At 39.7% G+C, this 27,971-nt stretch overlaps 1 protein-coding gene across 3 annotated transcripts; it reads right to left on the bottom strand.

Moving 5' to 3' along the window:
* Positions 1–14: 14 nt before the first annotated feature.
* Positions 15–27,971, bottom strand: cluha (clustered mitochondria (cluA/CLU1) homolog a). Of its 3 annotated transcripts, none has more exons than XM_022670712.2 (26): positions 27,643–27,971; positions 18,803–18,996; positions 18,526–18,697; positions 17,582–17,725; positions 17,363–17,490; positions 16,327–16,481; positions 16,033–16,158; positions 15,276–15,423; positions 14,499–14,591; positions 13,095–13,789; positions 11,918–12,336; positions 10,602–10,703; positions 10,422–10,522; positions 9,508–9,660; positions 9,346–9,408; positions 9,004–9,248; positions 8,348–8,432; positions 8,110–8,263; positions 6,617–6,756; positions 6,450–6,530; positions 5,930–6,055; positions 5,662–5,783; positions 5,433–5,526; positions 4,381–4,515; positions 4,123–4,196; positions 15–3,681 (listed from the first exon to the last, which is right to left on the bottom strand). In XM_022670712.2, exons 1-26 carry the CDS (start codon positions 27,746–27,748, stop codon positions 3,552–3,554), a joined length of 4,185 nt encoding a protein of 1,394 aa, XP_022526433.1. In that variant the 5' UTR covers positions 27,749–27,971; the 3' UTR covers positions 15–3,551. The 3 variants fall into 3 exon arrangements, with proteins under 3 accessions (XP_022526433.1, XP_022526435.1, XP_022526437.1); XM_022670714.2 differs by having other exon boundaries at positions 12,005–12,336; XM_022670716.2 differs by lacking the exon at positions 27,643–27,971 and adding an exon at positions 24,713–24,792.

Here is a 27,971-nt window from a genome sequence, read left to right as displayed (position 1 = left end):
TCTACAACTCAAACCATCTGTTATTTGCTAGTTTCTTTAATTATTTTTTATTACAAAAGCATACTCAGATCAAAAATAATTAGATTGTTATTTATGGGCAGCAACAGACAGAGACCACATCAAAGAAAACAAGAGAAAAGAAAAAGCAGACACACAAAGGGCCAGACAAATCTTGCAAAGAAGAGAGAAAAAATTATAATAAAAAAACATCTCCTCAGCTCCCACACACACCAAGAGGTATGGTTATGTTATGTGTACATTTGACAGCAGGTGACGCTGAGGTGGACTGAACAGACAGACGCTGCTGGCTGCGTCCCACACCAGACAGGCCTTCCATCCGGGACGCAGTGTACCATCATGCTGACTGACTGACTGCTGGACTCTTGGATGACAGCTGCTGTTGTGACAGCTTTATGGCTGAGCTTTGGGCTAACACCAGATCATAGCCGTGTGAGCAAACATACGAAAGCTGTGCCAGAGAAGGAAGGTGGAGAGAGGTTCTGTTATGTTAATTGGGAGGAAGCAGACTGAAGGAGAAGGAAAATCTTCAAATGCATTTGTGCAATGATTTTTTTTCTTTGCTTCTTTGTTCCTTTGGAGTTTCAAAAACAAAAAAGAAACACAATGTTTTTATATTATGGTCAAACTTTCACAAAAGAGAGATATTCACATTTTTGTGAATAAAACACAGGAGGAGACTACCGGTAGTTAGTCTGAAGGGTTATACAACAAAGCTCAGGGTAAGCTCAGTATCTGCAAAAGACAGATATTTCCAGTTTAAAACTGTAATCCAAAAAAACGCTACATTACTTCATGTCATATATTGCACCCTCTTTCCCTACATACAAAATCTGAATCTGAACCAGTCGGTGCTTAATATCTAGATGACATAAACTGGTTTGTCATGCAAGAACTCACACCACTGAAAAAGAGAGAAAAAAAGGAAAGAATTCCTTTGCTGTTGAACTGATAACACCATGAAAGAAGTGTGATTAGTACATCCAATCAGATATTTAGATATGTTTACACATGGAGCTATCTATCTATGCAGTTACATAAAGGAGATCTGATGATTGTTCAATATTGTCCAGCCATTTACAACATTCAGAAAGAACTAGTATCAGCATTTAATTATTAGAACACAAAGCCTGGTGAACATCAGCTTGAGATCACCTGTACTGACAGTTTTAAAGCTAGTAAATATGATATGGTAGCTTTGTACTCCATCATAAACCGACTTTATTATTTTCTTTAACAATGAAATAATTTGCCAATGAATGACTAGACTAGAGCACCTCTTAGTGGTGACTGAGTGTACTGCCACTGGAGACTTGCCAGTAAATTATGTGTGCATCTCCTCCACAGTCACTGGCAGGCCAAAGGAAGGGAACACAGGACTTTTTCAATCCCTTTCAAAGACATAGAAAGGCATAGAAAGACAATACGAGCCTGGTTTCAATACAAAGCACAGATAGGCACACATTAGAACATGCTCTGTGTTTTTGTGCATGAGCAGGAGGAATATGAACAGATTATGAGCGTGGAACAGTATCTTCTTCCCCATATATATTTTTAACAACCCACAACTTTGAACTTTTAACAGGAACCTAAAAAAAAAAGAAAAAAAAAAAAAAAAACATGTGTGTACCAGTCTGTCTTGGATCTAGGTGCAGCAGGCAGGCCACAGCAGAACCATAAAAAAGGCCAGATCCAGCATTTCTATTGCTTTAAAACACATTCAATCATACATACTCAGTCATACTCAAACACAGCAACAAGTTGAACTTGGGTTTGGAGGGTCAAGCCCACCCATACAGCATTTATACAAGCAAACACAACCCTGTCCACTTTTTTTCATTTTTGGTACATTACATTAAAAAAAAAGCAACGACTCTCACCCCACCCCTTTTTATCTAGTGGTACTGGATGGTAACAGCAGCGGAAAGAAAGTGCACTAAATACTGGCAAGAGATAACAGGGAACATGTGAAAAGTCAGTGTCTACTGCTGGGGAGAAAAATGGACAGAAAGCTATACTGAACCACCATCCAAAGAAAGTCCAATAGATCAGATATGCTGAGTGGGTTCATTACGTAACTCACTACAGTACATTAAATGGCAGATCATCTGCCATGCTGAGGGACCAATTACTACTGTATGCTCCTCTAAGCTTCAAGTTCACAATAGTCTTCCTGCTAATAATGATTGTTACAGCAGCTGAAGTAATAGTAGTGTATAGTAGTAGAAGAAGAATGAGCTCATCCTCTCAGAATATCTCTCTGCACTACTATAATAAAACAAAGAACACACACAAAAAAACTGCACTGCTAGTACTATTTATCATCGAGAGTCTATAGATCAATTTGAAGCTTTGAACAATTTGAATCTGCAATTCTTGATCAGTTAAATTACAATTCTGTCATCAAAATCCCCCACAGATGGATGAACATGTACCATCTTTCCATGTTATATCATATCCATATATATATCTGTATAAAACAGTCATGGCTTAAATTAAACAGATATATGAAGAATATAAAATGACTTAATTCCCCATCCCCATTCAATTTTTACAAAGAGATCATCAAAAGATAATCTTGGTTTCCTTTACACAGCAAGTGTTCTCAATCTAAAAAGCCGGGCTGGGAACACACATTTGTACATTATCTGCAGAGTTGTATAGACACAGCAGCCACGACTCTGGGTAAACCACAGAAATAAATGTCAACTGTATTGGATACATGAGGATCAATGGTTGTAATAGGTCTTTAAGCCTTGCAGACCGTAATGCGCACTTTCTAAAGCCTCCATTGGGTTTCTTGGGTATCTTTCTGCTCTGAATTTAGCGGCAAATTTGTCCCGATCTTGTTTAGTGCAGTGTAGAAGTCACCTGAGTTTTCAGACAGGTTTGTGTGCTGGGAGTGGTGTTTGGAGATGGGAGAAGGATATAGGGGGAAAAGGTGGGTTTTTGTTTTACCCATGCTGGGTTTAGGGAAAAAATGGTGGAAGTCCTGGATGAGGAGATGTGAATAGATGAGAATAGGAGGGCTGGCTGGCTGGGCTGGGAGATGGGTGATGCATGGAAGGATAGCTGGATGAACAAACAAATGAACCAACAAATAAATGCATGGATGGATGTTTAGATGAACAGACAGATGGATGAATGGATGGAAGATGGAAGAATGAATAAGGCTCTGGTATACAATGTCATGGTCATCCTCAGTCACCTCTCGCTTTACAAACATCCACACTCACACAGGCAGAAAAATCTCAGTAAAATCTTGGTTTTCTCTCCGTTCTCTCCTCAAGTAGGCCATGGTATCTCATGGCCCTCAGACCGCCCGTGTTAAACGCTGGTTCCGCTGTCTTTGTGACGCTCTGTCCTGCTCGTTTGTACATCTCCCTCCCTGCCTGTCCCGGTCCCTGGCCCTCCCCTCCCTTTAAGCTCAAATATACTCATTTTAAATTACACAGCTTAGTTCTCAGGTCCACAGGTTCAAGCAGATGGCTGTTGCATCATGGCCTCCCCTGGCAGGGGTGGTGGGTGTGGGGTTAATCGTCAACAGGTATCTTGTCGTCAAGCGCGAGCTGACCGTCCTCCTGTTGTTCCTCAATCTTCCCAGAGTCCTGCAGCTGCTGCCGGCGCTGCACCTCGGCCTTCAGGTTCTCTAGGTCCTTTTGGCTGCAAGACATTGCTCACAATTACACAGTGTTTCTTTTTAACACCAGACAGACACATTCTGCTAAGCTAAAATCAAGCCACCCAAGCATGCACTTGTACTACCTCCCAATCGCCTGTAATACTCCCAACACTAGGCAAAGGCAAAGACGAGCACAAGCATCCACCTGGTCAACCACCAGCTCTTTTCGAACTGCTGCCAATGCAGCATCACTGGACACTCTATAGGCCCTATCCCCAGATGACTGATGTGTCGGTCAGCATTACAATTAGAGTGATGAGGGGAGAGAGCAAAGCCAATTGTGCTCTCTCAGACTCCGGCTGCTGATAGCTAAGCAGCATTACCCCTGACATAGAGGGTCAGTGTCTTAGTTAACTAAGTCATTAGGATTCTCCAGGAAACAATATTTTAATACCTAGCAACAACCCAGCCAAGCAGCCTACCTGAGAGGAATAAAGATGATGCCGTTGATGATATTGAGCTGCTCCAGAACACTGGCCATGCTTGGAGCTGTAAACTAAAAGACCAAAAGAAAAATTAGATGTTATCTAGCACTGTGAGCCAACACTGGAGATTGTGTGTGTGTATATGTATGTATATATATATATATATATATATATATATATATATATATATATATATATATATATATATATATATATATATATATATATATATATATATACAGAATGGCAACATACTTTGAGAGGCATGATGCTAGCGTTGGAACCATTCTTGTAGATCTCATTCATGGTTCTTTGTAATGCCACAGCCTGCTGAGTGAGGTACTTCAGGTAGTCAGAACTCTCCTTTGTCTTCTCATGGGCTTCACCAACCTACAAAGACAGTGTTTACTTATATGTATTCATCTTCGAGAAAGAGTCTGACCCAGCCACATGAAAAAAGATTGGCACATTTATTGGCACAGTTTTGTAAATGAATGCGAGTGTTTTAGAGTGCAGTCATGTCTATGTTACCTTTTGGCTCTTTTTTTATTTTTTTTTCAGATTTTTTCCCATTTTCTCCTTATTTGGATATCCAATTGTCCCACCCCTTTGTGCGTCCCCATCACCGGTGACGCCTGTGACTTTCGGAGGATGTGGACGAGCACACGCCTCCTCTGACACGTGTGAAGTCAATCACCCCTTTTTTCAAGCTGCTGCGGATGAATCATTGCCTGAGCAGCTAGCGAGCTCGGAGGAAAGCACTGCGGCCAGGTTCCGATTCATCCGCTCACAGACACCTCGTGCCGCCCAGCGCCACCTTAAGTGTGATGGGGAGAGAGCGCCATCTACCCACCCCAGAGGGAGCATAGTCAATTTTGCTCCCTCTGAGCACCGGCAGCTTGATGGCAAAGCTGCACGAGCGGGGGTTCGAACCTGCGACCTCCCGCTCATCTTTTAATGTTTTATAAGTCCAGTCGTACTCTCTAGCATGTTGACTTTCAAATGTAAAGTGTAATACAAATAAAATGGATTATTAGCTACATGTTTAACTATACTCCATAAATCCAGTATCTAATCCAAATTCTTTACCCTTATCCTAGTTGATGGCAGTTTTCCCCCAAAGACCCACCTTACTACACTTGCTACCTAGGCTTTAGAATGCAGCTAATATGATAACACTCCTCTGGGTTAACCAGACTCCCCAACCATTGCTTAATTCCATACAGCCGGCTACAAGCTTCACAGATGCTACATCATTAACGTTTTTGACTTTGGTTTTGTGTCCAACTATGTGAGGGAGGGGTTACCTGGTTCTTGTAGATGGTGTAGCCCTCCTTCTCATGCTGTAGGGCGGAGCGGAACTCAGCCTTGCTTTCATACACTCGGGCCACCAGGTGATGACTGCACAAAAACACAAAGAACAACAAGAGGAGATTCCAGGTTTAGCATAATTTAACTCAGATAGTTGTTTTTAGATTACAGGAATAAGTCCTGTTAAAGAGAAAAGCCAGTTAAAATGCATGTTTTAATACCCACCTGAGTGCAACTTTGAGGGATCGGGGACCATGGTATTTGGAGTTAATGGACAAGGCATTTTCAAGGAAGCGTAGAGACAGATCATACTCCATCACTCCATGTAGCACCAGACCAATATTGCTCTATAGCAGAGAAGTGAAGAATGTCAAGAGACAGAGAATAGATATAAAAGTGTCTTCAGTTTGCATAAGCATAATCAACACTGAAGAAATACACAATAGAACAATGGAGATAAATCTGTAGGAATAGCCCTGTCTAATAATCTTACATCTAGTAGAGCCATCTCAGGATGGTCCTCCCCACACACCATTAGCATGAGATAGCGGGCACGGTATAGCAGTTTCAGGGCAGTGGACAGCTGGCCGTTGGCAAAGCAGTACAGCGCCAAGTGCATCTATAAAAAAAAAAACAAAGGAAAATGTTGCTACATGGGAAATTCTGAGGTCTGAGGAAAGAAAAGATTGCTTATGTACACAGATTTCATTTAAACTCAATATTTATAGGAGGGCCATTTTTAGGCTAGATTTAAACCATACTCAAAATCATTATCAGCTTATTTTTTTCTGCTGAACTCCATACTCATGATTGTGTTTATTTAGCAAAGAAACAAAGGCATAAAAAGCACAAAAATAATTTTATTTATGTTTAATTTATTTAAAACTCTTTAATATTTCAATTTCTATGCCTGAATACTGCTAACAATCAAAAGTTTGATCTTTATTAATGGTTTAACTCAAGGCTTACTCAAAACCCAGTACTTAAATCAGCATTTCTGACAGGGCACTTACATATTCTTGAATAGTGTTGGGATGTTCTATACCCAGCACTCTCTCACTCATCAGAACAGCCTTCTGTTGGTTACTGAGGGCCTGTAACAAGAGAATTGTCAGTGCTTTGGCAAATTTAAATAAGCACAGTCTATAATAAACTCTCAATATTTGTATATACACCATACCTCAGGATGGTCTCCAATGATGTAGTTGAGACGGGCCAGCAGGCGCAGACAGGCACAGATCTCCACGTGCATGGCTCCATACACGTTGTTAAAGAGGTTCAAGGCTTCGTTAATGAGTTCACAGCCTTCTTTAAGGAAACCTAAAGGCACAGGGTAAAGCCATTTAGCAACCAATACATATACATCACAATACATCATGGCTTAAAGACAAAATATGTAAATACATTTGACTCTACAAGGTCTTGTAAAAATCCTTCTTTGCCTATCCATGTTAGTTATGTGGTTACTCCATGATATACAAAATACCTAGAGGAAATAAAGCCTGGCCTGCCATCAATCTCTAATACACTTTCAGGGGTTCTACTCGTTTTAAGAAACGTTTCACAACAGGCAAACACACAGTACTAAATGCAAATAATTTCTGTAAGAAGTAAAAAGCAAACCCTCCCTTGTTTGAATTGTATTGGTTTGCGATGGGCACTTTAATATTACTTTTAATGGGATTTAAGGACTATCTGTCCAAATAACCATTCAGAATTACAACATTTAAATCAACAAAACATCAGGAGCTAAACAGGCAAACTCTTTGTCTGACCACCTGAACTTACACAGGTGTGTCCATGACTATAAAAATGGTCTCTAAATTCCTAGGTTTTCCTGGACTCATGGAAGCACTGTACTACACATAGCACAAAAATAAGGACATTATTGTAGATCATTTATTTAGCAATACATCTTATACTGTTGGAAAGCCTGTTAATTTCCATTTTAAATGAAGCCACATTTTTAAGAAACATGCATTTGTGGGATGAGCAGCAGGGCTGAGTATTGTGGGCTGTGCCCATTAAAAACAAAAATGGCCAAATCCAGCTTAGTTTGCCACTGACTCATTTGCCGTTGATCTGGTTGATGATCTTCTTGGGGTGTCATCTTCTTGGGATGCCCACGTTAAATTGAACTTAGCCTTCAATTTGGAGATGATTTTTGGGACTCACTCCAAATAAATGTTGCAACTTGGTTTTGTGGAACACCAGCTGGAAGTTGGCCTATCGCACGGGCCCTATCCAGATCAGTCAAGCGTGGCATCCAGAACCTACTGACCACTGTAGCAGAGCTCATGCTCACATGTTCTCACAGCACCTGGGGGAACCAAAAGCTCTAAACAAGTGTCAATAGCAACGGCTAAATAAGCTGTTTGGCACTGGCAGAGAAGATTTGACGATTTTTTTTATTGGCGCAACCCACATACTCAGCTCTGCTGCTCATCCCAAAAATACATGTTCCTTAAAAACACAGTCCCATGTAAAAAAAGAAATTAACAGACTTTCCAGCAGTATAAGACATATTGCCAAGAAGCATTTCTAAAACAAAGAAATAATCTATCAAACACAAACTCTTACATTTTGTGCTATGTTTATATTAGAAAACATGTCTCTCTCAGTAACAGAAAACACGTCTGATCTCGAATCGACTTTATTTAGCAGTTCCATTACCTTGCTGGACCTTAGCCTGCCCGCTCTGGAAGAAGTGGAAGGCATCAGAGGCTTTGGGGTTGACATGCTTTACAACTGGGAAGATGTTCAGGATGTCTTCCTCAGTGAAGGCGGGCTTGTGGCGGCTATCGAAGTTGTATTCTTTTATCAGGATCTGCACAGACAGCAGAAAACAGCGTGTTATTACAGACTCACTACAAGCACAGAGAAGTTACTGGAAGATCAATACGGCCACTACCTGGATGCCAGCTTTGACCGAGATTTCCCTCAGGAGGGTGATTTTCTGCAGGCCGTATTTCTCCACTGCCTGGTCCACACTCTCACTGCCAAAAGAAAACAGTTTTTTTCACAACATGTAAAAATAGCTCTAAGAGTAAAAATAATTAGAGATAATTTTTGCTAAGTCTATGGTTGGGCAATATGATATCATATACTGCAGTAGTTTAAAAAAATAATAATAAAAAAAAATTAATAATAAAAACAAATTTTGAAATAATTCTGTTCTGTATCTGTTAATTTGCAATGTAAGGGGGGGGGGGGAAGAGAAGGGGGTGGGGACAATAAGAACAAAAAAACCCTCTAGTTGTCAGTTTAGCTGACATCCCCAAATCATATATTCTAAATCAGGATATTGATTTAAATACACTTTTATTGGGAGTGAGACAGCAAGTGAGGTACGTCCAACAGTTATGTGATGATGGGTCTTTCCCCACACTCAGTAGGTTTATCAGCTCTATTTTTGTACAACCCCCTGGAGTTGTTTTTTTTGAGGGTGAAATATCTGGTTTATGACCTTTCTGAATTCAATTAATAGGGAGAGCAAGCAAACCTGGAGGATCCACTAAGATTACATAGTCTACATACTTCTATATAATCTTCCACATAGCTCCTCACCATTGTAGAGTGAAGTGATAGTAACTGAGGGCCTCAGAAGCAATGTTTTTCCACAGCTCACTGGGGGTCAGGCTTGCCCAGGCCGTGTTATCTCCTCCCCCCGGCACTCTATTCCGCCTTTTCTTGTTCTTCTTGCGCGATACCAGTTCATCTGCAGGCAGGTGGGCCACCGCATCGGGGAACGAGCTCAGGAAACAGTTCAGGAAGTGGCTTACAGCAGCAGACAGGGCTGAGAGCTCCACACCCTACAATATGGACACATACACACAATGAGAAATGTTTGCCTAATGTAAGAAACTGGAACAGGAAAGGTCATTACATTCACTGTAATTAAGGGCTCACCTGGAGGTAGGTCTTAAAAATATGCTTTGTACATCTGGTGATCAGCTCAGTGATTCCAATTCTCTGCAAAGTGGGGAAAAAAAGCATATCAGTATATATGTATACCAGTACTACTGAATTACAGAAAGATGATCTGATTCGGTGGATAGCAGTTTAACTTACATAGACATGCTCCAGCTGTGGTTTGGCTGGCATCTTGTCCACAAACTCCAGCACATTGCCAAGGTAGCGCACATTGATGCCTCGCTGATGGAGGGCCTCAGTCATTGTGGCTCCATCCATTGGTAGGGCAGTGTGATCTAAACAGTCCTTTATCTAAACAAAAACACACACACAATTAATATTCATATAACAGATTATTGTTTACTAATTCATAAAGAAAGTTCCTTAAAACAATTTGACACTGAAATGTCAAGATATTCTTGAAATGTATAACATATCCTTTCACAGGCATCAACATATGCATCGTAACTAGTGGTGTGCTTCACTGAAATGGCTACTACTGTGTATAACTCTACAGGTAGACTACTACCACTAGTGCTGGCCGATTATGGCCTAAAAAAAATAATATTCGATTTTTTCAAAAATAATCCGATTTCGATTACAATTGATCCCCCCCCCTTACTAAAAATCAAACTATAGATGACAAAGAAATAGTTCAAAACTAGGTTTAAAAAAAAAAATCCCAATTATATATATATATATATATATATATATATATATATATAATATATATACACACACATACATACATACATCTACCACTATACCAATAAGAAAGTCTAGGTTTGAAATGATACTCTAAATATATTTAAATTATTGATTGTATACTAATTAATGCATTGTGCCTAAATACACTGCTGCCCTTTCCACTTTGAGACTACAAGATGAAAGATGTTTAAAACACATGAAGCATATGTTGGCACGAAACACAATCTGATCTAGTGCTCATTACATGCCAGAACACTTATGACTGATTGGTATTCAACCACAGTTATTTTCATAACTAGCATCCCTCATCCAACAAGGTTGCTCAATATTTCCCCCCCCAAAAACTTTACGAACAAACCACTCACCAAGGAGGGAATTTGACAGGAAACCAGGAAGGCTGCAGCATCTTTCAGAAGCTGCTTCTGCTTCTGGATGTCCTCTGCACTGTCTTCTGGGAAACGCACACCTAGAACACAAAAGAATGGATTGCTACAGCTACCTGTACCAGAAATATACATATCCTATATAAATTTAATGCTGCATACCTGGGGAGAAGATATCTGGGTTGAAGCGAATGTCAAAGGAAGTGTTGCTGATTGAGCCCACGGCTTTGCAGGCATTGAGGACAACTTCTCGACTTTTGGGGTCTGTTTACAGCACACAAACATACACACATACCAGATCAAAGCAGGCCTAGGTCAACACAGCAGAAATACATATTAAAAAAAAAAAACAGAAACCTGGATAAAGGTGCTTCAAAGGGGACTTCACGTGAAGCTTTAAAACGATCTTCACACTCTATTACACAAATGTTTTTTCTAAAGGTCTACAAAACCCATATGCATCTGGGTGGATTTTATTTTTTTTACATGAAACAATTTCTTCAATAAAACCAGGGTGTTTTCTAAGCACTCTTCAAGCACTCCATTTATATTACTGTAGTGTGAACAGGGTAAACGGAGCCTCATGTTTTTGCATGAATCTCAAACATTTACTTCTTATATAGCAAACTACACACATCATAAAACCACAACATCCACACTAGGATAGGATTTGATTTCAGAATTACAAAGAAGAATATATATATTAATACTGACCTATAACAAATATTATAAGACTCTGTATTCCATAATACAGAAGTATCCATAAACCTCTGTGGTTTCTTTTTTTGAGGACAAATCATTACCCCATATATATCCAGATAGACATGTCTGGATGCAAATTACAAACATTTCTATGAAACCATTTGAAGCACCTTTATTTTTATTTTTTATTTTTTTTGTGAATCACAAACATAGCACCACCAACGGATCTTTAATTACCGAAGACTCAATTAAACCAGTCAGCTGAAATGATTAGCTTATACTACGCATAATGATTAGCAGCAATCAAAACTTTGGTTATGTAGCCCCATCACCACCACCACCACCAGTAGTTAATTCATCACATCACAAGTCAATCCTTCTCAGATTAAGTTCAATAAAAATTTTAGCTGCATTAAAAAGGGACAGAGAGTGAGAGCGTGCAGGTGAAATTTTGGGGTAATTAAAGATGAGAATAACTGGAACTCATTGGAACTCATTGTTATCATGCCAATTATGGAGATGTAATCTCTCCTAGTATGTGCCTTAGAGAGAGAGAGGGAGAACAGGAGCACCTAGACTAGCTGAGAAATACCTAAGAGATACCTAATTACCACCAGGAGGTGTCAGAAAAGCTCTACAGACAACGGTAAAGGAAACACAACCCAAAGACCAACAAAACATATGTATGCCAACTAAGAGTTCTCTAAGCAGATCCCAGCTAGCTGTATGCTCCTGTTTCCCACGGCTCACGCTTGGCTTTTGTTTAAGAGACGTACCAATACCGGATCCATCGTCTGTGGCTAAAGACTCAGCCAGCTCTTTAGCCTGAGCTAGTCCTGGTATAGTTTCATCAGCCTCCTTACCCTCCAGAGGACTGTCACAGCCTCCGTTCTGGCTCTCTGGAAGTGTGAGTTCGTGTGTACCGTTGGTGGTTGCTGTGGGAGCTGCGGAGTTTTCTGTAGCTGAGGTCTCTGAAGCAGAGTCCGCTGTGTCCTCAGGCGTCAGCGTAGATTCTGAGGAGGTCGGCGAGTCAAAGGCTGGGGCTGCAGCTTCAGAGGCCTCTGGAGCCGCTGCTGGCTTGCTATCAGACACAGTCTCAGCAGTGATGCTCTCAGGCAAGGCTGCAGTCTTACTTTCTTTGTTGGCTTTTTGCTGCATTAGCTGGAGTGCTGCCATCTTCATGAAAAGGAGATACCTTTGGGTCACAAACAGTTAACGCATAGTTAAAAGGGTAGCTGCCTCACAATGCTATCAGCAAGTTGATAAAACAGTCACAATAGTTATTTTTTTACCCTGTAGCCCATTAAGTTTTGTTTAGTTGAGAAACAAAACTTATACTAGGCCTCCATGATGTTAGGGAAAGCTGGCATTGCAACATTTATTTCTCCAATATATTAAGATAGACATATTTAATCAGATATCCGTGATCAAATGCCATTAAGAAAATAATGAACTATGTACTGAAGAATTGTAAAACAGAATTGAGATTCAAAAGGCAGATTATATCTGCCTACTGAATAAATAAAAACTAAAAATAGGGTCAGTGTGAATTTTGATTTCCAGCGACAAAAAAAAAAAAAAAAAAAAAAAAAAAAGTATTCCCATGTGACTAATTTGTCATTTATACTCTTCCTATTCTCCAAGCTGAAGCATGTTTAATAATTTATTCCGAATGTGTCAACCTTTTTATGGCACTGAATAGGGCATGTCTAATATGTCTAGCCAAACTTTGATAAATCATTGATTAAAAGGTTTGCAATACACTTTATTATGTTTATTATGTGACTGGCATCAAATACAGGACCAGATATGAAGGTGATTTTTTAAAATCAGATTTTTTGAACTGCGTAGACCACACTTTAGATAAGGTCAAATTAAATTAGATTTTAATCTGGCAATGTGAATGTAGCCATGTTAATTCAATATTTAGGAACTGAGCAGGTGAGGGCATACCTATGCTCTACAAAGGCTTCGATGAGCTCCTGGCGCAGGCAAGCCAGGCGGTGGCGGTGCTGTCGAGGGAATCCCTGCTTCTGGCTCTCAGGGCTTAGCTCCTCCCCTTCCACAGGCAGGAAGTTGAGGTCAGGAGGGAAAGTGCGGAGAAGATCCAGGATGTAGTGGCGGCCGTCGTTGCCGATGATGCCCTTACACTCCACAGATGAGCAGAGCTCTACAGCAGAGTCCTTCTCATTCAGGACAGCGTGACGCTGTACCTTCAGAGGCCGACTGGTCTTCTCCAGCAGCTCCAGGTATTTTGGGTGGGACATCACAGTCTTCCCGAAGTCGATGGATCCATAGATGACGCTCTGCTCCTGCTCACGTTCCAGGATTCCAGGGATGATGGACTGGGCAGTTACACGGTAGCCCCTGTAATCCACCACCACAGTGCCCAGTGTGTAGAGACCTTCAACGTCCACAGCCCCATACGCCCTCACACCGTTAAGGTCATTGGTGGGAGCAGCATGAGCCGCAGCATCTCCGCCAAGCTCTTTGTAATGATCCCTTACGTCAAAGCCCAAGCTGAAGAAGATGTTGTTCCAGATGAACATCTGCATGCGGGTCTCCTCTCCAGGGTTAATGGCCATGACATTGCCGTCGATCACAGCCATGGCTCCACGTGTGGCAGCTGCAGCAAAATCACTATGAACCTGCAGAAGAAACAATTCAGGTTTGACTAAAAGGTTCAATTCCATTTTACTCCTTGGCCCTACCACTCTGTGTGCACGTTTAGGGGTTGGGTATCCCAATTCTTGTAAGGCTGGAGGGGTAAAGGTACACTAAAACCAGAGGACTGAGAATCACTGGCAAGATAGCGGCACAAGCGACCAAAGAAACACAAACAATTTTGGATATTTTCCTTGTTAAAAATGATAATAACCACTATACATTAATATAGTTGGTAGTTTCAATGTTTTATGGCCATTTGCTTAATAATAATCAAAAAACATAATCGCTAGTGGAATGTCTCGTTAGCTAGCTAGCTAACTTTAGTGTTCTACCTTAAAAGGTGCCGAATAGAGGCTGCAGCATTTACGGTGGAACAGAAAATAAAAGCTTTTTCAGCTTCCCATCACAGAGGCTCTACCTGCCCCCTTTCTAAAGATATACAATAATTCCTAGAGTTAACCAGTAGCTAGGTTGCTAAACTTTAACGCTCCATTCCTACAGCTATATCTGGTTCTTGAAGAGCTATCACAATTTTTAGGGGACGTATTTGACCCCTTCCCTTTGTAACTGTTCCTAGGGGGAGGGTTATGCTTGAAAACAAGGGGTAGAGGTACAGAAATTAGAAAGGGCCCAAAACTCAAGGTACACAGTTAAAATCCTACACTTTTAACCTGATCTGTGTAAACCTACCTTGAAAATGGCTCGCTCCCTCAGCAATCGCTCAGGAAGGTTCTTGCGAGCGAGTTCTCTAGTAGTCTGCAGCTCCTCGTTCCAGTCTCTGGTCTAGTATGGTGAAAGACAGAAAACTGTTAAAAGGGTGGCATACACTATTAAACTGTCTCTTACATAGGAATGAAGATGTTGAATGAAGATTTTAAATTGAAAAGAAATGTGTAGTCTAGGACTATGCTTAACCTCTATCTAAGAAACTGCCTTTGTACTGTATCTCTAAAGGTTTGTGGAAACCCCTTCTAATAAATGCATTTATCTACTGTAAGTTGCACCCATTGCTGACAGAGATGGGCAGAAGGCATACAACACACAGCTTGTCTAGTCCCTGTAGAAAACTACAGTCAATAGAATAGAAATCCCTGGGGCAAGAGGAACATTAACCAATTGACACCATGCCTAATGCCAGATGTGGGCTAGAGGAGCATTAAGCTCAGAAGCTTTGAGCTACAGAGAAGCAAAACTGTCCTTTTTAGAAGAACAGAGGCTTCATTAATCAAATACTTTTGGGATGAGTTGGGTGGTGGTCAACGAACATCCAACAATCCCACTAAAACTCTAACTGCTAAATGCAATACAATCTTTACAAAACAGTATCTAGAAGACAGCCTTCAATAGGCAGAATACACTTTAGTTCTGATAATAAACGGTATTAAAGATTAATAAGTACATGTCCCAACACATTTGCCCATGTAGTTCATAAGGGTATGCAAAGGACAAGAATAATTCACAACCTACCTGGCCAGGAATGTGTTCCTCATAACCCAAACGGGAGGTATAGGCATCCTCTGCCCTCACACAGTCCATGGCATGATCAATCTGTGGAGCAGTCCAGCTGTACACCTGGAATGGTGTGGCTATTCTTTCGAATGGATGTCTTTGTACTCTGAAGCACAATCAGTTTCAATTATTTAACCTAAATAATTCAACTTCAGTCAAAAACAGTAAGGACAAAGAGTCACAACCAGTACTGCTTAATGGGTAATATTTAATTTTAGTTGGGGGTTTGTATTGGAATGGAATTCAAGATTCAAAGAGTTTATTGTCATGTTAACAGTAAGAAACAAGTTTCCTCGTACAATTAAATTCTTTCTTTGCTCCTCCCCAAGTATGCCGCATAAACATAAAAGCAGAAAATACACAATAAAGAAAGAATAAACTAACTAAATATAAATATTAAATTGGTGTTAATTTATATCCAGGATGGAAATATATACATGAAAACAGTAATGTGTTATGGATATTATTTACAAGTAAGTACAGTTATCTACAGCAGTGGAATATGAATAAAGTGCAAAAAGTTCAGTAGTGCAATTAAAAAAAATGCAGTAAAGTGAGCATGTGCCTCTGTAAAATGTCCTTGAAATGTAAACGTGTAGAGAGTAAGGTCAATGGTTATTTCTAAGATAGGTTCAAGAGTCTGGTAGCAGGGGGGAAGAAGGAGTTCTTTAGCCTGGTGGTTTTGCATTTATAAACATTTATAAATAGTCGTTACCTCTTCTTTTGCAGGGCAGTGAAGTTCTTCTTAAAGGCCGGGCTGATCTGGCTCAGTAGTTCTACCAGAGAGTGGCTCAGGAAACTGGGGTTGGCAGGCTTAGGGTTGAAAGTGTAGGTGGTAGACCTAAAATAGTTACAAATTACAGTTACACTTACTAAGAAAACATTATTTCAGGCACCTGGTAGTGTAAATATAGAAGGGCTTGACTATAAAAATATACAAAACATAATTTTAATATTTAAAAATACTTAAGGACAATGCCTGTAAGCAGTAAGATCTGTGTGCACTCACTGGTTGAGGTAGAATCCGCGGGTGGAGGCAGTGATGCTGACGTGCCTCTCTTCTACAGTCACAATGAACAAGTACATAAGGTCTCCGTGCATCTTTCTGTTGCCAGGTGGAGGGTTCCAACCACTCATTGTGAGGACCTTCAGGCACTGCAGTGGCTGTAGAGAACACCATGCGTTATTGGTAGGAAAGAGAGAAATGAACTAAAATTAATATGTCCCAATATGAATCCAACAGATACGTTAAATAAACCTTTATGGACCAAGCAACAGTAATGAATCAGTGTTGCTGCTGCATATATTTTGTATATTACATAATTTATTGTTGCATTTGCTTCACAATTTTATGAAACCTCATTAAAATAGCAATTACAAAACTCTGAAAAGGGCTTTATTTAAAAAAGATGGACACAGAAAAATTAGATGTAATGACTCACAACCTGGTTTTTACCATATCTATGCACTTTTTCAGGCATGTTTTCCAGTTGCAGCCACTGACTCAAAGCACAGTTTAATGCATCAACATGCCAAAATATTTAAAACCAACTACATTACTAACTAACTTAAAGCCATATTTACATCACAAGAAGCCACAATACATAGCATGTGATTGATATACACAGAGAAATGCAGACATTCCTTTGGTTAACAAACAAAGGATAAGTTTAAGTCATCCAAGCTTAAGCACCTAAACATTACTATACTAACACTATACAGCCCACATTTTCAGCTTTAAAAAACAGTTTGCAATAAGGTAGTAAACTGACTAAACCAACAAAGGAAAGCACACTTTCCATTTCTAGATTCAATCTAGTAGATCATGGAACAATCTTATGCTGGTATTCATTTATGCTGGTAGCTCACCCACCCCAGCACTGACTAAATGGAAACAAAAAAGGTGCACACCTGTTCATTTTAGCCTGTGTGTACTTAAGTTTCATGTCAAGGTCTTTAGACACTATATTCTATCTATTGTGTTCTGAAAAGAATAAACACGGCACTGCTGTGTAGATCCACAAAACATGGCTGCTGGTACTCACCTTCCAGTCTTTGTTCTGTGGCTGGAGAGGTACAAGGGGACGGTCTTTGCTGCCAGGCAGAATGTGTTCGGGAGGAGTGCAGTCGATCTGCTCAAGTTCACTACCTTTCTTTTTGCGTTTGCCACTATCTGTAGAAGAAGGAACGCAATAAATATTTTTTTTTAAAGTCTTTGTAATAGTATTTTTTCTACAAGCGCATAAATATTATTCAACACACACCTCCCAGATCTCCATCTGTGAAGACACTGAGGAAAGACAAAGAGTTGCAGTCCACTCCATTGTAGGAATCAGAGGGATCCAAACTCTTCAACAGGTCTCTGATGTGGCGAACGTGAATGCGAGCCTCGCGAACTGTATAGGGTTCTGCAAAGTGAAAGTAAACAGAATCAATGTGTGTACAACGTTTATTGCTGGTGTAAGAATCATTAAGGATTATATTATCTGTATTAAAACATAACATGATAATGATTTATCATCAGATATTAAGGAAACATGCTGAGTTTAAGCACTAGCAGCTCTTGACAGCAGAGCTTCAATCAGTATTTTCTCATTTGAACTGTGAAGCACGTCAAAATAACCTGTGTGGGATGTAGCCTCTGCCCACTGCCATTACCTCTGTCCTATTTCCACACTCCGGGTTGCCAGGTATAGACAACGACACGCAAACTGTGTGCTACAGTGATTGAAAGAGGCGAGTTGGCTATTCCTCTGCTGAACATGTAATCACTAAGCTTCAATAAGATTGCTAACCATTGCTGAATAATTGACAACCACCACTAGCGTAATAGAGCCATGCATTTTGGACACAAATGTATAGATTCAGTGATCAGCTACAGTGTGTGTCAATCTGGTAACCCGCATGAACTTCGTGTTTCTGTTCAACTTGTGTCTGTGGAGGAAAGGTTAGGGCAGACCCAATCAAGTGTTTTGGAAATTGGACACCTGTAGCCACTTCACACATTCGTTTGCATTTATTACGGACTGTTGCTTTAAAACTGTGTATTTTCTGCTTCAAAACATCTGATTCAATATATCTAATAAACAACCTAATTTCCGAGCTATTCATGAGTTGAATGCATGTTTCGAACAGAACGCACAAGAGGACTACAAGGTTTTGAAGCAATACAGGACTAAAGCAGGTAACCACCATCTATGAAACATACCTTCTACCACCTTGAGTAGGGACCCCTCTTGAAGGCCCTCGATGGACTTTAGCTCTGCAAAGTTGTCCAGCACATTGCCATCTAGCTGCAGGGAGAAGCAGGTGCGATGGCAGGTGTCCTCACGATCCATCAGGACCTGGTGTATTTCCTGCACCATCTCCTGTGGAGAGACCTGAAAAAGAACAAAAAAAAAAAAAGGGCAAAGTTTTTTAGAGACATGCATCTCTAGAAATCGACTACTCTACAGACAGACAGTGCAAGACCATGGCTAACATACCTGCAGGTCGAAGGGCTCAGTGCCAGGTGCCTGAATCTTCACAGTGAAGCCAGTGTCCTGAATTACAATTACTTCCTGTTCATTGGCGTCGTCGCTAGGGTCAGCATCGCCGCTGCCGTCCTGTTTAGACTCGGCCTCTTCGGCTTGGTCGTGCCCTGCGTTCCCGTTCATTACGACCGCAGCTGCACTGTGCCCTGTGGACCAGAGAGTAGAAAAAATATAAAAATTAAAATAATTAAAATTATGGTGTAAGGTGTTTATTCTGCCTCCCCTACTGAAACATTTGTTTGAAACATTTTACAATTATTTAAGTTTGAATCCAAAGCGATAAAAGGTCTCTTCAAAAACAGTTCTTGAGCAGAAAGATATGAGCTGTACAGGGCTAGAATAGTACCAATAGATGCTGTAACTTAGCATTTGTTTGTTTATCATCAAGACTGGCCGTCTTTCTTGGTGTTTATTAAAAAAAAATAATAATTCTAGTTGCTGATAAATCCACTGTAAAAAACAGTTGTAATTTGGTGATTCTGCATTAACACTAAACTTGTTAATAGCATACACACAAAAATAAAAGATAAAAGATAATTGTGAGGGCTCTAACTGCTCAGATTAATGCATTGCCACTATGATCCTACGATGACTGGTTTGATCATGCTGTTGCTATCAGCAGCCGGAGACAGAAAACACAATCGGCCATGCACTTTCAGGGGTGGGGAGATGGTGCTCTTTCATCTACTAGTGTGATGTTGATCAGCATAGGTGTCTGTTATTAGTTGCATCTAAGCTGCACTTTCCTCTCAGCAAATTTGCTGTTGGTGGCATTTCTAGGGAGTTAATTTAAAGAGGTTTAAACAGGGATTGGGTAACTGTCCTTCCAAATTGTGTGGAAAATGAGGTAAAATTAAAATAAACTATTAGATATGCACATACATAATTCAAGTCTTGTGACCTACTGTGGCTTTTCATGATCTCTGTGTGGCTTTAATTCAGTTTATAGCTGACCAAATGCCGTGTGGTGAGATTATATTAAAAACACAGGTTTAACATTTCTACATGCAACGAGGCATGTCTACTGTGGGTCAGTCCCTCCCAACATCACGCTCGGAAATGTTCAACCAGAAGCTCTTACTTGGCACACATACACCAAAGGTTCTACACCAATTTAAGAATTTCCATACAACCCTACACCCTAGCCATACATGTTCTTAGAAACCAATGTATTTACAGCACAGGTACTACCAGTGCACCTGGTACTTCAAGCTGGTCGGGTAAAAAGCACAAGCACAGTCCCATCACACCTCATTCACTGTGCACAATTTAGCCTCTGCTGAGCTCTCAAAGCAGTCACACAGAATGCCACAGCAACCGCAACAGCAACAGCAACGGCACCAGCTGATCTGGAGAGGGTGAACATTCCAGTCATGCTCTACAGCTGACTGTAGCCCACCAATGCTGCAATATCTCTCACTCCAATCTGCAGCCTTTTAATCCAGTTTGTTCTGCATGCAGGTTTGTCACACACAGAAACACTGAACAAAGCTAACAGGCTGGAGAGTCAAATTGAACCTTTTTTCAGGGCACGTTACAGCAACTGTTTCTGCCAGAACCCAGTCTGGGCCAGCAAAGGCCTCCTGTTTGCTTTCAGACAACTGCTAGTTTGTCCTTGGCTGCTTTCAAGGTAATCAGTGTCAGGGCTGCTGTAGCAACAGCACACATCTCCTTGCATGGAGGACCTCAGAGGGGTAAATCAAACTGATTTGGTAATGAACCATGTTTCAGACTGAGAGAAGGACAGACAAACATCACTAAAATATTTGGAGTAATATGAAAAAAATCTACTTTCTAGGAATGTAACAAAAATATATTCTTCACTGTAACATTTTCTCTGTAAAGCTGCTTTGTGACATCTTTTGACCACACCATATGAATAAAACAAAACTGAATTGAATTGAACTAAACACTGGTTCCAAAAATCCAAAAAAAAAGGAAAAAAAAAAAAGTGAAACCTGGTGCCCGAAGGAACCTGTGATTTCTCCAGAACTGATGGGGCAGCAGCATAAGTACTACTAGGGCTAGGAAAATAACCCAAAAAAAGTAATCAAAACTGACATTTAGTACCTCTAATCAACAATTCTGTCCATGTAATAAAAGTAACTTGTTCATGTGCTTATGTACAATCTTCCTTAAAACTAAAATTAAAATTATCATTCATTAATCGTGGTACTGATTTGAGGTTGTCTCGCCCAGCACTATATACTACACAACACAATATTTTCTTTCAAAACTGCATGTTTCACTACAGAGTATACCTAGTCCAATTTGAATAGATAGTAGTGTTGCAGATTTTATAGTCTTTCTTTTTTTATGTCCTTAAATTTATGCTCATAAAAAAACGTGTTTTTAAACACTGTGATGTGTATCTCAAGTTTCAAGAATACATGCAGAACCAATTGTTTTAAAACTTCAGAGACAGTTACGGAAGGCTCCATCTCCACCTCTTTAAAGGGGGGATTTAAAAGAGATAGATCAGCCACTCCCTTAGAGTGTCCTAATTTCACTCTTATCCAAATCACCTTGTTCTTCATTCATCACTGTACACTTTTAAAGCTAAGCTGAAAACAATGCCACTTTTTCAAAACCTTTTTTGTAAAAAACAAAAAAAAAAAAAACAGGTATTCTATGCTGTTTAAGTATTTGTATTTCTAAAGTAATGTGACAGCACTGAAATGGTTCAATTGTGTAAACTGTAAGCAAGCCTAGTTGGCTTTAAAATTATAGCAAAGTGTGCGTGGGGTAACTGCATCTCCATGTTGCACAACTCCAGGGGCAATTTACATGCCCTTCAATTCTGTGTCTGTGATCTGGGTGAAGTCCAGCTGTTCTGACCACTAATGCTTAGCATTTATTTAAAATAACAATAAAACAAGATTGATTCATTGATATATTAGCAAAGAACATTTCTTAAATATAAATGTTTCTATTTTAGTTTGGAAGTCCAAGCTAAAACATCATTTGGACATGCAGTTTCCCAGACAGGGATTGAGCCTAGCACTAGACTAAATTTTGTCTTTCAATAGGAAATCTCCATACAGAATGCTATGTATTTCAAAACTATGCCTAAACCTTGTTGGGGAAACTGCCTTTAAATTTCTAATAATGTAAAAACAGTATAAGCATGATTATCTGAATATCCCTGATGGTGACCATGCATGTTTTAAAGTAAGTCGCCAGTTCTTCCAACATCCTGAAACAATTTTTCCAAACATTATACAGCACATTAGCCTTGCTCAGATCAGATTTGCCATCCCTGTAGGTAATGTGAACAAGCATGCCCATGAAATCTAATTTAAAGAGACTGATGTTGCAAACATAGCCCTAACAAAATCAGATTGGAAACCCTTTAGCTTGGTAATATTAATGTTGTTTAACTCTAAACCTAAACCCACCACTTCTCTCACTTCAGCAGATGGCCTGCTAAGCAGCACTTTAAAACAGGCATCTGGGACAGTTCAACAGTTCTGGATATCTGCAGCAGCCACACTGCCAACTGAAGAAACCTGACCAAAGAAAGAATCCTGAGTAGACTATTCAATGTTAACATGCAACAAGCAGGACAGTGTATATTAGTAAATCATTCAGAGAGTAGCCATGGTACTGGCTTTCCACCGGTAGAGCACAGCCTCCTAGAGCACCTCAAACTGATCCAACTACAAGAGATACTCTGACCACTGGGTCAAAGTGTAAGGGCTCTCATAGTGCCTCACGAAGAACATTATCTTAACAAAGGCCAATATTCTCAGCATGTCCCAAATTAATCTACCCCACCAGTCATCTAAAAAAAACAAAAAACAAAAAACAAAAAAAAAAAACACTTCTTACTCAAACCATAACATACATAATATATATGCATAAAATCAAGGATATCATTTAGTACACAAAAATACTGATTAAAACACAAACTAAAGCAAATATTCTGAATTAAATGCATCCAACAAAAGCCAGCCAACATTCCTCTGAAAGGGAACGACACCTGAGTTAAGTCCACTAGAAGCAGTGGTAGAAACTGACAGCCAAGTCACAAAATAACTGGATTTCCCTAAGAATGGATGATCTGCCAGACGCTCAGCTGAGAGGACAGTGTCCTAAGAGTGCTTAAGAGGCCATTCTCAGTTGGCAGAAAAGTAGCCTTGACACTTCAGCCAGCAAGCCAGACCCCCGCTGACCGGCCTGATCTGCTGGGCCTAGAGAGCCACTGTCAAAACACCTCCAGCTGACAAGTCCTGCTACTTCCTCACTAACAGGCAAACCCACAAGGGCAGCTGTCCAGTAACCTTGATCAAGAAACCCCCACCACCATAAGCCTGAAAAGCTCTGCTGGACCCTAGCTAAGAAACTGAACTGGAGCCTACAGACAAAAGACATATTACAGCACATTCTAAACACATACTTTCATACTACATACTATTATTTTATAAAATAAAATTAAAAATAGGTGATTATGGAAATTACTTAAATGAGAATAATAAAAAAAAATTATACCAAACAATATTGTGCTCTGTTGGTTTGTCTCCCAGAATGTTAAAATGTTCAATGAATATTTTAAAATTGTAGTAGTAAATGCTTTTTCTTTGGAAAAGTAAGGCTTAGATTATTTAAAGTTACAATGCAATGATTAAAAAGTAACATAACAAATGAAAGCCTATGAAAACCTATTTTTGATATTCAATATTGGCTATTGAACAAATGTTTCATTTTGTTTAGTTCAGGTTTAAGCAATTTTTTTTTTCCTGTGCATCTCTATTCAGTTTGAGACTGCAATGACAGCAAGGTTAGCACACCTAGAGGTAAAGTAAACTTTTTAGCAACCAAAGCCACATGGGACACAATGCCAGTAATTTAAAGACTATATTAACCTTACAATATGTTTAAAATAAATTAAATAACTTTACATATTGTGCACATATACAATTTACATTTTATTTTCTATTAATGAAATAAATGTTTTAACTTTTTTCATTTTCATTACTTTCTTTAAACAGTGATTTTCATTTGGACAACATAACGCAGTCAGGCCTCTTTTTAAACAGTCCTCCAACTAAAATATAGAGCTAAATAAGGTGTTCCCTCAATTTAATTACATGCTAACATGCTTCATCAATGTAAGGAATTGTTTTCTCAGCTTAAAGGAATGCTTTTGTTAAACTGAAAGAACAAGTTTAGGCACTCCATACCTATCTTCATAAACACAAAGAATAAACTACCACTACAATTTAAATATAACTTACATAACTAATGTAACGTAAGAAAGTTAACAAGTATAGTTAGGTTTACAGCTTGTTTTGGGTTGCTCTGATGCAAACAAATAAAATAAAAATGGACAAGTAACACTAAAATGCACTATTTTACCACACACTAAGCGCGTTTTTTTTTTTTTGTAAATCTATAGAGTTAGCTACCACACAACACTCTAAATACTCACACTATAGCTACTTAGTTAAACAGATTTGTAGTTATACTACTGTTAATGACTATTCAATGCCATTTCTCACACGGTTAGCTAGTTAGGTTAGTAGTGTGGCAGTATGAGCTCTAGGGCGCAGCGTTTGTTTACAGGTAAATGCCTGGATTATGCTGAAATGATTAATGACCTGACAGACAGTGATTGAAGCGATACTATAAAGCTTCAGTCTGCTGAAATAAACCCAGTCCAGCTCTCTCAGGGTCCGGGTTAAGTAACACTGGAGGCTGGAGCCGGCCAGCTCTCTCTCTCGCTACATGTTTCTATCTCAGAGTTGTAGCTATAGCGTTAACTTACAGGCGTCAGACGGAGAACCAGCCGCCCCAGTATACCCTGTGTGTTTATGTGCTATTTAACGCTGTGTGTGTCTGTAAGTGAAGCACAGCCCTTACCACAGTGTCCGCTCTGTGTGTAAGAGGCAGCGATAACCTTCCAGCGGTACACACACACACACTTTCCATGTGCTACAGCATCCGCTTCCCGGTCGCGCTACCGACCAGCTCTGCTTCCCCACACGGGGGGAGGAGGACACACAGCCCGCAGAGCATACACGCCAACTGTGCCCACTACCAGCAAGTAAAACGCTTTATTTACCATAAATTACACTCTTATTTATTATAAACGTCTTATACAATTCGTAGCAAACCGATAGATATGCTCTTTAAGTGAAAGCAGAGCTGAACACGCCCCTATCGGCAGCTCCACACTTGGTATCTCCCAATGAAGGTGACCTTCAGTTCATTGGTTGCTGCACGCGGTTACAGAACATGTGCGCGTACATGCACATCATCATCACATATACAGCTAATGTGGTTGGTTTTAACCCCCAAATGTTTATAACCATTACATGTGAATAATAACAAAAATATAAAGAAGAAAGGAAAAAAAAGTATTTTCTTCTTTGCTCTCCCTCACACTCATTATTTATTAATGCATCTTATTAATGTATTGATGCATGTGTATGTTAGTTAACCATGCTGTGTGTAGTGGCATGTCTAACTACATTAACTTTTCTTCCCTAAAAAAAAAAAACAACTGACAACGTGCTTATATTGGGCTCACATGGGTGAAACATAGGCTTAGGTGGGTCAGTGTATTCTTCATCAATTAATTATTTTTTCCCCCCACTTCTGCCTCTCATAACCTGAATTTCTCTTCACTCAATTCTAAATGTTCCATATTCCATCAGTTTAATTTTTTTTTTCATTTCAGATTGTGAGGGGGCGAAACAAAAAAGTAGAAAACTGGAAAAACAAGAAAATCCTGTACTAAGTGAAAACAATTTACACAATTTTCTATTTTTAAATTTTAGTCTCAGTCAGAAAACTAAAATCATAAACATTACATGACCTTCCAGTTTGGCATGGGCTCTCAGTGGACTTGTAGCTACTTCCCATCATTAGATCTCACATGGGTCCCATGCTTAAACCCGTGCCAGTGTTCAACCCCTCCTCTTCTCCTCTTCACTTCGCATCACTGACCCTGATTACCCGACTTATGTATGCCCAACATGGAACCTGTGGACAAACTTTCTGGTCCCAGTTGGGCACCCATACAGCCCCCCCATGACCCCCATCTGCAGAGCCTGTCCTTATTAACCGTTAGCCTACTATTAACCGTGCATGAATGTGTGGGCCATGTTTATATGTAAACAATACACAACATAGAGCTTAAGAGAGTTTAAGACTTTGAAGTATTTTTAACAGCACAGGACTGGCTTATTAAAGAGCTAGGGTAGCTAACCAATCTACATTCATAGTGCTAACCTAGCTATATATGCTAACCTACATACTAGTGTATGTGGTAAACTATCTAGCCAAGTTGCTAAGTAGTTAGCCAACAGCTACCTCACTATGGCAAGGCTAAGGCATGTATGGCCACTTCCCTCCCCATTAAAAAAAAAGTTCAAATGTTCATTTGTTTACATGATTAACTAATGTTAGAAATTTTATACCTAGATGTGGGCAATGTGACACTATTTTATCATACTGTGTGATATTGTGAGTCATTAAAGAACAAAACACAGCTAATTTCATAGTAAATTAGGTTTAGTGTAATTATTTTATATGTCAATCTTATTTCATTTTATAAAACCATTGAACTGGTCCATGAGATTACAATTACATTCCACCACCTCATGTACCACATGTGATGCTAATGACAAAGTCTCCTTGAATCCTTGAATTAGTCCTGTTCAATTGGATACTAAGCAGCAGCACATTTTGAACACAAATACTGTGTAGTTAGCTAGCTTCAACGTTTAATAGAGTATTTATACTGTGGCTTAACATACTCCTATATATTTTGTCTGCATATCAGGATAATTACTGTGAATCATGAAAATTTGGGGGTATTTACCCCTTGTCCCGTACACAGGCTACAGGTGTAGGTGATACATTACATTACATTACATTACATTTGGCAGACGCTTTTGTCCAAAGCGCCTTACAATATTGAAGTGCAAAAGGATTTGGAGGACAAACTGATTTGTATTCAAGAAAATATTAATTTTAAAATGAAGCTCAGGAAAGAGCAACTTTTATGATTTTATTTATTATATTTTGACATTAGCAGATTTACTTAATATATAAAAAATATACATTTTTAGATTTTCTATTACAATAATGCTATTCAGTAATGTTTATCAAACATGAAAGCTTTTTATGTAATACTTGAATAGAAATCCTCAAGATTTAGTGGTGTACTGTCAGGCAGACAATTGGCAAAAATCCTGGCCTGTTAGAGTAAAAATATATTTTTTAACAAATCACCTAACTTACCACTAGCAGTATAACTAACGTTACCCTACCTCTAGCCAGGCTGTAGGTGTTGTATTAGCTTGTTAGCTAGCTAAATTGGTTATGTATTTATTTGTGTAATAGTTTAAGCCTGACAGAAAGTATACATATATATGATATATGTTTTAACGTAGTGTAAAAATAATTAGGTAGAGTTACACACACTGCTTAGCTGCTAGCTAGCAAGTTAGCTAGCTGACTATTTGTGCTAGCATGGATGCTAAGGTATAAGCTAAGGTGACTGACTAAGGTGAATGTGGCTACATGAATACATAACAGTAAGGGGAGCCTCAGTCCTTCAGTGTGGAGCCTTTGTAGACTCAAACATATGACAGGGTGTAAATGTAAAATATTACCATTAAGTAACTGTTCCCTATAGCTAGCTAATTAATGCCTGTAACTAACATTAGCTAACTAACACACAGGTGAACTTATAGGTTACTAATGACAGAGGACTTTTACTTTATCTAATCGCAGCTCTGTCAGTGAACACATGTAGTTACACAGGTATGAAGCAGACCTACCGCAGGGACAGGGCTCCTTCAGGGCTGTCTCTCCGTCCTCTGCGACATCATCCACAGGCGTGCAGTTGGGCACTGATGCCGGGATGTCATCCGTCTTGCTCACCATGGTGTGTATTTGTGATTCTCCAGCAGAACGGGGTTGTCAGGTGTTTCTACTACAGGGATCCGCTGCAGGAATCAGGAGCTGTGTTAGATCTGAGAGGCGGTCAGACAGGTACAGAGCTATAGCTGCATGCAGACACAGCGAGAAAACAAACACTAGCTCCCATCAGAAGGACGGACAGCTCCAGTCTCGGCCGGCTGTCACACGTGGTTCCTCCTCCTCCTCC

Source organism: Astyanax mexicanus, chromosome 18 (assembly GCF_023375975.1).
Source record: "Astyanax mexicanus isolate ESR-SI-001 chromosome 18, AstMex3_surface, whole genome shotgun sequence".
Lineage (NCBI taxonomy): Eukaryota > Metazoa > Chordata > Actinopteri > Characiformes > Acestrorhamphidae > Astyanax > Astyanax mexicanus.
Note: the sequence above shows the minus strand (reverse complement) of the source record. Positions and strands in the feature narration are given on the sequence as shown.

Bases quoted from the DNA above. Each gene is read 5' to 3' on its own strand.
- cluha (XM_022670712.2), bottom strand. From the start codon at position 27,748: ATGGTGAGCAAGACGGATGACATCCCGGCATCAGTGCCCAACTGCACG. The intron at 15,424-16,032 runs GTAACGACTATT...ATTGTGCTTCAG, and splicing joins ACTGCCCTGCAAAAGAAGAG to AGTACAAAGACATCCATTCG. The intron at 4,197-4,380 runs GTATGTTGCCAT...TTGGTCTTTTAG, and splicing joins CTAGCATCATGCCTCTCAAA to TTTACAGCTCCAAGCATGGC.